This window comes from Temnothorax nylanderi, unplaced genomic scaffold (genome assembly GCF_030848795.1).
Source record: "Temnothorax nylanderi isolate EJ_2023f unplaced genomic scaffold, tnyl_v1.0 TNYL_tig0515_pilon, whole genome shotgun sequence".
Lineage (NCBI taxonomy): Eukaryota > Metazoa > Arthropoda > Insecta > Hymenoptera > Formicidae > Temnothorax > Temnothorax nylanderi.
In genome coordinates, this window is record NW_027249577.1 from 69,540 (window position 1) to 80,233 (window position 10,694).

At 48.5% G+C, this 10,694-nt stretch overlaps 1 protein-coding gene across 1 annotated transcript; it reads right to left on the reverse strand.

Annotated features, from left to right (window-relative positions):
• Positions 1–2,015: 2,015 nt before the first annotated feature.
• LOC139783561 (uncharacterized) lies at positions 2,016–6,818 on the reverse strand. Its single transcript, XM_071722725.1, has one exon. It carries the CDS (start codon positions 6,816–6,818, stop codon positions 2,016–2,018), a length of 4,803 nt encoding a protein of 1,600 aa, XP_071578826.1.
• Positions 6,819–10,694: the final 3,876 nt, after the last annotated feature.

Genomic DNA, 10,694 nt, shown 5'->3' on the forward strand with positions numbered 1-10,694 from the left:
ACAGCCAGTAGCGCTAGGTAGCGCTAATAGCGTCTCCCCGAACGCACCCCTAAAAGGTTGCAAGACATTGGCCGCGTATCGGACCTCTTCTTCTTCCTTAGGAGCCATTACCCAAGGAAGAAGAAGAAGGTCCGATACGCGGCCAATTTCATATGTTGCAACCTTTTTTTTTAGTAGCCGACTGTACATACAAAATTCATTAAAACAATCACCTATAGCGTAAACTATATGAAATCTGATAAATGCGATGCACGAAAACTTCCTGCGGGAAATGTAGACTTAATTTAAATGATATATTGATAATATAATTTATTTTCCAAAATAATAAAAGGATTCAATGTAGAAAATTACATTAAGTGCGCTATTTAACAAAATAGCAATATTTTGAAGCAATTAACGACCATTAATTTTTAGGCTACAGCAAATAACTTTAGAGAAGTTTTAGTTTGAAAATAATAGAATGTTTTTCTAAAGTGGCGTTCGATATATTTACTTACAAAACAAAATTATAAGCTGTGGATGGTTAAAAAATGGTTAAATTCATTAAATTATTTTATATTTGCTATTGTTGGCGAATTTTTATGTTTTCCGGGCGTAACTCCGGTTCGCCAATTGGCGTAAGATGCCGGGTCGACCCCGACAGGGATCCGACGTGCGGTTTGAATGAGACACTTGATTTGGGAGGAATGCACAAATATCGTTTAATTGTCAGGTTAATACAAATGCTGGTTGACGCGCTCTCATTTGAGCACGACACTCGGCGCGCACGTGATTCGATGAGCGCTGGTCACGTGATACGAAAGTGTTCGTAGAGCGCGGAGGCGATGGCAATTAAGACGCGCAATGTAGCTTGCACGCGATGAACGCACTTGAGGCGTTATACAGCAGTCGCACTTGTTCGTAACACAAGACGCGAGAATGTTCACAAAAGTCGGCTCGATCACGATGATCGAGCGCACAATGGCGAGGCACGCAGGGTGACTTATACGCGAATGTTCACTGCTCGCGGAGGCGAGAGCGAATTGCAGCACGCACGAACGGCGCGATAATTAGCGGTGCTCTGACAGAGCAGTAAACTCGGATGCACGACGGTATTTTTGAGACCGCGTGAACCGGGGTACGTTAACGGAAGCACGACGGTATACGACCTCGTGAACCGGAGTACTTTTTGCTACTGACCGCGAACTCTCGTGTTTCGGGAGCTTTCCTTTGCGCGACGCGTATCGACCAATCACCTGCGTTTCCGGGATCATGCGATCACGGCATGACAGGATCGATACGTGCCGCGAGAGACTTCGCGGTGAGGGTTGACGGGGGGAGCGGCGCGAAATCCCTTCGTTCGGAGGGCGACTGACGGATGGCGTTACCGGTACGGTATTGATCCGCGATCGCGAGAAAATTACGGAACATAACCGCCCGCCGCGAATAACAATTCGCAACAATTCAATGCCGCCCGCCGTGACGAATTGTTGATCTCGAGCCGCTTGCCATGCGGAGCACTGCGAGTGCTGAAACAACTTAAACTAGAATGATCAATTTACATAAGACATGATACATAGGAATATTTACAAGTATTTACAAAGTTTTATTGTCGTATAGGCATCGTGGAATGGTACTCCGGAGTGTTTATATCGACCGGCAAAAATGATAGCTTGACCACGGCACGTTTGTACGTGGATCGCGCTGTTTTAACCGAGACGACTCGCGTAAGTCCGTCGTCGCCGGGGTGACACTCGACGATTCTTCCCAATTCCCATCTGCTGGGAGGAGCGAGAGGATTTCGCAGAAGTACTAAGCGTCCGACTCGAGCTAGATTCTGAATTTGACGCCACTTGGGGCGTTGCTGCAATGTATGCAGATAGTCATTTGACCAAAGCTTCCAAAAGCTGTCGCGCATCTGTGTAAGTAGCTGCCACCGAGTGAGACGCGTTTCCTTTTCCTCAAGCAACGAGGGGGTGGGAGCGCTTGTCAACGCCGATCCTATCAAGAAATGACTCGGTGTCACTGAATTATAATCATCGAAATTGTCTGAACCGGGAAGCGATCGGTCGCGAGTTCAAACACGCTTCGATTTTACATAGGAGCGTGCTTAGCTCCTCGAATGTCAGCGTGTGCGCCCCGATGACGCGTTTCATGTGAAACTTGACGCTGCGGACGCACGCTTCCCAAAGACCGCCGAAATGCGGCGCGGACGGAGGAATGAAGTTCCACCGAACGCCTTGGGTTGCTATTCTATTTTGAAAATTCGAATCGCGAGTGGCCTCACTCCATGTGACGGAGATTTCGCGCTGAGCGCCGTGGAAAGTCGTAGCGTTGTCCGAATACATATCACTGGGAACGCCGCGACGTGCACAAAATCGATCGAATGCAGCGATAAACGCGGGAGTCGTACAATCGCCAACCAACTCCAGATGAGTAGCTTTGACGGCCATGCAGACGAACACCGCGATGTACGCCTTTCTTGATGTGTGTCCTCGACCGGGAGTAGATCTGACCTGTATTGGTCCGGCATAATCTATCCCGCAGTGTAGGAACGCGCGAGGCGTCGACGTGACGCGACACGAGGGCAGGTCGCCCATTAACTCGTGCGCGGCTTTGGCGCTTTCACGAGCGCATCTGACACATTTATGGAGAACAGCTCGTATCGTTTGACGCGCGCGCAAGATCCAGTAGTGTTCACGAAGCAGGTGCAACGTGAATTGCGGCCCAGCGTGGAGGGCACGGATATGAGTTTCGCGTATTAGCGCGGTAACTAACGGGTGTGCAGCGAGCACGACCGGGTGTTTCTTGTCGTCCGGAAACGCAGAATTGCGGAGTCGGCCTCCGACGCGAATAAGTCCGTTTTTATCGAGAAACGGGTTTAACGGTAGCAGTTTACTGCTGTTCGAAATTCGATTTAATGACTCTAATTGAGCGTATTCCACGGGGAATAACATTTGTTGCACTTTCTTGAGCCAGAATTCGCGCGCGAGATTAATTTCTTCCGGAAGAAGTAATATCGACGCGGGTTTTGCGGTCGCATTGACGGAATTTGAGCAACTCATTTCGCGAGCGCGGCGAGCGAATCGCATTACATAAGCGGTGACGCGCACCAGCTTGTTCCACGAGGAGAATTTGTCTCCGAGCTCCCATCGTTGGCAAGGGTGCACCAGGTGCACGGAAACGTGCGCTCGCTCTTCCGGTAGCGATTCTTGCAAATTTGATTGAGGCTCGGAGGGCCATTGATCTGCCGATAATTTGAGCCAGTCAGGCCCTGTCCACCATAGAGATTGCTGAATCAGATTTTCCGGTTTGACGCCCCGCGAAACGAGATCGGCAGGGTTTTGCTGTGATGGCACGTGATGCCATTCGACGTTTGGCAGGAGGGTCTGAACCTCATGCACCCGATTCGCGACGAACATTTTCCAACGTGAGGGTGGTTGCGAGAGCCAGGCTTTAGTGACCTTTGAATCTGTCCAACAATGGTAGATCTGAATAGTAATCGTGAGCGCGGATCGCACGGCGGCGATAGACCGCGCGAGCAGAACCGCGGCGAGCAATTCTAAGCGAGGAATACTCATGGGCTTAAGCGGTGCTACTTTCGACTTCGATAGAAGTAGCGTAATCTCGACTGTTCCGTCAAGATGCGTAACTTTTAAATAAACAACCGCTCCGTATGCGGAGGCGGAGGCGTCGGCAAACCCATGAATCTCCGCGGTGAGTGTATCGGAACCGTAACCGGTCCAACGCGGAATGACGATTTGTCGCAGTATAGGTAATCGAGTATAGTAATCTCTCCACTTACGGAGAAGATCATTAGGGATTACATCGTCCCATTTACAGCGAAGAAGCCAGAGCTGCTGCATCATGATTTTTGCGGTGATGACCACTGGGGCCATCCACCCAAGAGGATCAAAAATTCGAGCGATTGTCGAAAGAATTGAGCGCTTCGTGTCGGGAACCGACTCTGCAAGCGTGACGTCAAATTGAAAGACGTCCGTGTGAGGATGCCACTTGATACCCAGTATCTTGAGACGCTCGTCAGATTCGAGCGTTTTTGCGGAGGCAAGGCCATGATCCTGCGGATCGATGCCTTCGAGCAATACGGGATTGTTACTCGCCCATTTTCGGAGGTGAAATCCTGCTCGTTTCAAGAGAGAAATCAGTTGATCTCGCGTCTGAAGCGCGAGCGGTATGTCATCGGCGCCAAACACAGCGTCGTCGACGTACGTGTGAAGCCGTAATACCGGAACTGCCAACGGGAAATCAGCGCCTTCGTCTTCGGCAACTTGCTCGACCACGCGAAGAGCGACGTTTGGCGCGTTTGCATTACCGTAAGTGACGGTGAGCAATAAATATGCTATTAAGGGCCCGTTTGGCGCGGGTCGCCATAAGATCCTTTGATAATTTACATCGCTTTTGTGGACAAGAATCTGGCGATACATTTTTGCGATGTCGGCGGTGAAGACGAACCGAAATTGACGCCATCGCAAAAGAATGAAAGATAATTCGGGTTGTAATTTACGGCCGATCATTAGATGGTCGTTCAACGAGAGACCATTGGAGGTGGGTTGAGAGGCGTTGAAGACGACGCGCAAACGAGTTGTTGCGCTATGCTCGCGGACAACTGCATGATGCGGTATATACACTACTTGACCATCAGGGGGGTCATCGAGAGGTGCCTTGGTCATGTGGCCAAGACGTTCATATTCCGCCAAGAAGTCGTGGTATTCCTTCGCAAGGTCAGGATTCGACCTTAACCGTGACTCGAGACGCGAATACAACGCGATTGCAGACTTTTTTGAGTCGCCAATGTCGATAGGGGGCCCCGATTTGAACGGCAGCCGCACTATATATTGCCCGTTGGGGGCACGAGAATGTGTAGACACGAAGTGTTCTTCGCATTGACTCTCTTCCGGTGAGAGATGAGTTTGCTGAGGAAGTTCTTCGACCTCCCAGAACCGTTTCAGCTGATCGGAGATTTCCGCTAACACCGTGCAGTGGTGCGTTTGAATGCGAGTCGGCCGTGACTGCGACGGCATAGGCATGGGTCCAGACAGGAACCATCCAAAAATCGATTTTTGAGCGACGGGCTCATGAGGGGCGCGATTACGGACCTCCGGCAGTAAAATCGCGCCATACAAATCAGCACCGATAATGACGTCAATCGGCGCCGCGCTAGTCGGATCGTTATCAGCTAGCGTAAGTTCGCGAATGTACGACAGTTTCGTTATATCCGGAACGCGTTGCGGAATGTAAGTCGTGAGCGACTTGAGAACAAGAGCGGAAACGGAGGGCGCCGGGCCCGTGCCGTCACGCGCTGACACATGAACTTTAGCTGCGCTGCGTGCGGTGGCAGCGGTCTCGCCGATCCCAGTGATAGATACGGAGACGCGCGTACGCGGGAGACGCAGTCGCTGAGCTAAACGTTCGGTGATCAAAGTAGTGACCGAACCTTGATCCAATAACGCGCGGACTATACTATGTCGACCGTTGAGCCCGCTCACCTTGATCCAGGCCGTAGCTAATAAAATATTTGATTTTGAAAAGCTGGTGTGAGATAATAAATGCGAAGTTACTTCGTCAGTTGAGTCTGTTTTCGTTTCTGTAGATGAAGGTGAGCTCTCACTTGTCGAACTACCATTATTATTTACATCGGTCGTGTGAAGCAACGTATGGTGCTTCTGCTGACATTGACGGCATGTGTTCTTGCTCGAACACGCATCGCGAGTGTGCCGTGTACTCAAGCAATTGTAGCAACAATGATATTTCTTCGCGAGATCACGCCGTTGAGCGACGCTTTTATTGTGAAAGTCCGGACACGCGGACAAGAAGTGCGTCTTTTGACACATGGGACATTTGGTCGAACTTGCGTTCGCTGCGTGACTCTGAACAGAGGAATTTTGTTTATTGCCCTTGACTTGAGACGAAGCCGGGAGAACATTCTCGAGCGCACGTATTCGTGATAGAAGAAATTTATCAAGTCGATCGTATGTAGGATACTCTGACGTATCGCCAAGTTGCAATTCCCAGGCCTTTCGTGTGAATTTATCCAGCCTTTGAACGAGCAAATAAACCAAAATGTCGTCCCATGCATCAACAGACCGACCGAGGTTTTTTAATGACTGTATTGCTATGTTCGCTTTATTGCGCAACGCGGTGAGAGCCACTGCGGAATCAGAAGTCGCTTGGGGAAGCGTGTGCAGAGCGTGGATGTGATCATGTACTAAGCGGCGGCGATTATCATATCGCGTTATTAGCAAACTCCAAGCTATCTTAAAATTCGCGTCAGTTAATGCCAGATTGCGTAGGGCATCGCTGGCTTCACCCTTCACGCAAGAGTGCAGATATTGCAAGCGATTAACGTCTAACAATTCGCGATTATCAATGATTAAGGCTGTGAATTGATCTCGAAACGCTTCCCACTCGCGAAACTCCCCCGAGAATTTAGGAAGACTTATACGCGGCAGGTGCGAAAGAGAAAACGCGGACTGATCCGTGCGCATCGTCGATGCGGCAAATGACTGGTTGTGACTCACGACTGGCTCCAACTCTTCCAGGCTCTCCGACATGTAGTCCAAGGCTGCTTGGTAGGCGTTGTGCGTAGTCTCGAAGTGATTGTCCTTGAAGTAGGACAGGGATGCTCGCAGGTCCTCAGGGATGGTCTTGGCTACAGCGGCGTGTCCGCTGACAAACTGATTCCATGTCTCCTTGAGAGCGGAGATCCTCGAACGGACCTTTGCTGGCGTTAGGTTGCTTCGCCCGAGCTTCTTGAAATTCTCAAGACAACGCTCGATCACTCTTTGGAGTTGCGGTTGACCGCCCAATTGCTCTGCCATTTCGCACCAGCTGGTTTGACTCGTACTCAACAAGCACGCCGATCCGGCTCGAAGGACCAGAAATTATGTTGGCGAATTTTTATGTTTTCCGGGCGTAACTCCGGTTCGCCAATTGGCGTAAGATGCCGGGTCGACCCCGACAGGGATTCGACGTGCGGTTTGAATGAGACACTTGATTTGGGAGGAATGCACAAATATCGTTTAATTGTCAGGTTAATACAAATGCTGGTTGACGCGCTCTCATTTGAGCACGACACTCGGCGCGCACGTGATTCGATGAGCGCTGGTCACGTGATACGAAAGTGTTCGTAGAGCGCGGAGGCGATGGCAATTAAGACGCGCAATGTAGCTTGCACGCGATGAACGCACTTGAGGCGTTATACAGCAGTCGCACTTGTTCGTAACACAAGACGCGAGAATGTTCACAAAAGTCGGCTCGATCACGATGATCGAGCGCACAATGGCGAGGCACGCAGGGTGACTTATACGCGAATGTTCACTGCTCGCGGAGGCGAGAGCGAATTGCAGCACGCACGAACGGCGCGATAATTAGCGGTGCTCTGACAGAGCAGTAAACTTGGATGCACGACGGTATTTTTGAGACCGCGTGAACCGGGGTACGTTAACGGAAGCACGACGGTATACGACCTCGTGAACCGGAGTACTTTTTGCTACTGACCGCGAACTCTCGTGTTTCGGGAGCTTTCCTTTGCGCGACGCGTATCGACCAATCACCTGCGTTTCCGGGATCATGCGATCACGGCATGACAGGATCGATACGTGCCGCGAGAGACTTCGCGGTGAGGGTTGACGGGGGGAGCGGCGCGAAATCCCTTCGTTCGGAGGGCGACTGACGGATGGCGTTACCGGTACGGTATTGATCCGCGATCGCGAGAAAATTACGGAACAGCTATAGACGATCTTATGCCAAAGATTGCATTAATTACTTATATTTACATTTTTGTTTCATGTGTTGTACCTCAAACTTGATGGCCAGGTACTTTAATAAGGTAACTAAAAAAGATTTAGCAGTGAAAATGAGTGAAAAATGCATTTTACCACTTTTTCGAAAAAATTTAATGTTTAGAGGCTTTGAGCGACCTCTAAATATTAAGTTACAGCGCTTGCTTTTCAATGGTCTTCATTTGAGAGTTTGTAGAACGAATTTAAGGGGTGAGACTTAAAATCAAATTTTTGACTGAAAAATATTGCCACCCTAATATATATATATATATGTTATATATTATTTATATATTAGAAACTGTTGTTTTTTATTTTTCACCAACCTTGGAAGGACCTTATCCTGCTAAAAGCATCATCAATGTATGAATCATTGCTCTGTATCTGTAATTAGAACATATCATTAAATTGATGTTTTTAGAACATATCAATAAAGTATATCATATATTTTCCAATTTAAAAAATCATACCAATTGGGGTTTCTTCCTTTTAAAAATTTGAAGATTTGCATTAACAGAATTTCCTCTAGAAGAATCAGAATCAGAATCGCAATTCCTTTTCTTATTTAACATCATTATTTCATGCTTCCTTGAAACATGCTGCATTAGGTTGGTGGTATTTCCGCTATGTTTTATAGTCTTATCACACAAACGGCATATGGCTGATCTAATATCTGTATGTTTATCGTAGTATTGCCACACAGAACTTGTTTGTTTTGCGGGTTTGTTCTGCACAGCCTTCTGTGATTTTTGTTGATGCAATTGATCTTGTAGATTGGAAGATGTTGAAGTAGAAGGACCTGCCTCTTCAATATCTATAATATCTGTTGACAAATTTATAACCTTGCTTCACAACTTCGAAAGTTTTTATACCAGGTTATATATACATATGTATCCGTTATTATTAAATAACATTCCAATATATAACAAAATTTAGGTTCAGAATTTATATACAATTTTGTATAATACAAATATTGCTTACAGTCAGAGACGTCAGGGTCGTCAGGGAATTCTTCATCCATTGCAAATTTGGAATAAATTTCAATACAACGTTCAAAGTTCCAACGTATGTACAACAGAATGTATACCAGATACCAGCATTCAAAACAGTCGTGGTAATTAACGATAAACGGTATCCAATATCCATTAATTCGAACTGCAGATAGCTGTGTCCATGCAGATATATATATATATATATATATGAATATACTTACTGTGGTAGCACGACGATTTTCGCATAAACTCGAGCAAAGACCACGCAGACAGACACGACAAACGATTCACGATGTATTCACGTGATTCACGTATGTAAACTTCTAGTAACTGACGATAACCTTTCGAAAGCAGCGCCTTTCAAATTCAAGCGCCGTTCTCAATTCTCATTTCTGATTGGTTAATCTGTTACGCCGTACGAACTACGAAGCCATTATAGACGAGCCCTGGGAATTTAGCAGTGAATTTTGGAACACCGATGTCTGACATAAATAATCGAACATCGATGTATCGGGTGAGGACAACATCGGACTGATTAATCGATTATTAGGAAAAAAACTATCGGCCATTTCGATTAATCGATAAACATCGCGCCGCGTGCTACGATCTTGGTTATTGGGGCAGGCCGCTCTGACATGCCCCCCTCCAGGCATTTAAAGCACTGGAGGGGCCTCGCATCGAGCGGCTGCACCCTCATGGCGAACCAATCAACTTTGATTCGCCCGCCGTTCTTCACTATCTCGTTGACCGCAAACAACGGACATTTGGCCCAAGCCGTTTTAAGTCCGTTCGGTCCCTGATTTATAGGGCCGACTTGGACCTCGGCTTGTTTACATTTGCCGACCTGAGCTATTGCCTCCGCTATCTCACCGGGGAGGATCGAGTCCTCAATGTTGAGGACCCGGATCTCCCCGGTTTTGATGGGTCTTGACATTACGACACCTTGCTTTCCGGCGAACAACTCCGTGAGACGTTGGGCCAGCTTGTCCGCCTTCTTTGCACCCTCCTTGCCAGAGAGTTCCAATAAGAGGGCTCCAGTCTGGGCCCTTTTTGGTCTAAGTGGGCCCGTGATTCCCACCTCCTCCAGGGAGAGTCCTCGACGAGCCTCCCGCATAATCTCATCATACTCCCCTCGAAGGCTGGTAATCGTAACCGCTGTGCGCGGTACCTTCTTCCTCTTGATCCCTCCCTCTTTATTGGCAACTGGTGCATTTCCAGCTTGCTTAGCGACCCCTTTCTGTCGTTGCGGCCCTTTGCCTACTGAGGAAGCAATGGGTTTTTTGCCCTCCGACTTTATACCCCTCTTCGCTGGTTGCGCGTTCTTCTTCCGCGCTCCCCTTCCTATTACTTCGGTCCACAGGGTTGTATTGCCATTCGCCGTCGGGAGGACCGTGGCGGCGCTCCCCGGGTTTCGACGTGCTGTAGCTAGGGTTGGGTATCCCCGTCTGGATAAGTTTCCCTTTCCCCTTTTTTGTTTCCTCTTTTTTTGGAATTCCTTTGTTCCTTGTTCCTTCTTTTTCCCTCCTCCCTGTTGTTTAGGGGCCTGTGGCTTTGCCTTATTGGCTGGTGCAGGTTTCGGGCCTGGGGGGAAACTTGTGTTTCCTCTGAGAGACGGCAGTTTGGCAATTAGCATTTCCACTGCCTTGCTGGCCGCCTCTTCCATCAATTTTGCCCCCATAGCGACAGTCAGGTACTCGTTCCCCGACAGCTTTGGAGGTATATCTCTCGTCGGCAAGATTGCCTCCTCGATCACCTTAGTTTTACCTTGCAAGGCTGGTCTAACCGCCGGTGGCATACCCTGCTCCCTCACTTGTCTCTCGGCGTCTTCCGTCGTAAATTCCGGATCAGAGTCCGAATTTTCCTGTATGGGGATTTTCGTTCCTTTCCTGTTTCTGGTCCTTTGTAGGACCGGCGAGTCAGGTCG

What these genes read in the sequence shown, in the direction of transcription:
- LOC139783561 (XM_071722725.1), bottom strand. Translation starts at nt 6,818, where the DNA reads ATGGCAGAGCAATTGGGCGGTCAACCGCAACTCCAAAGAGTGATCGAG.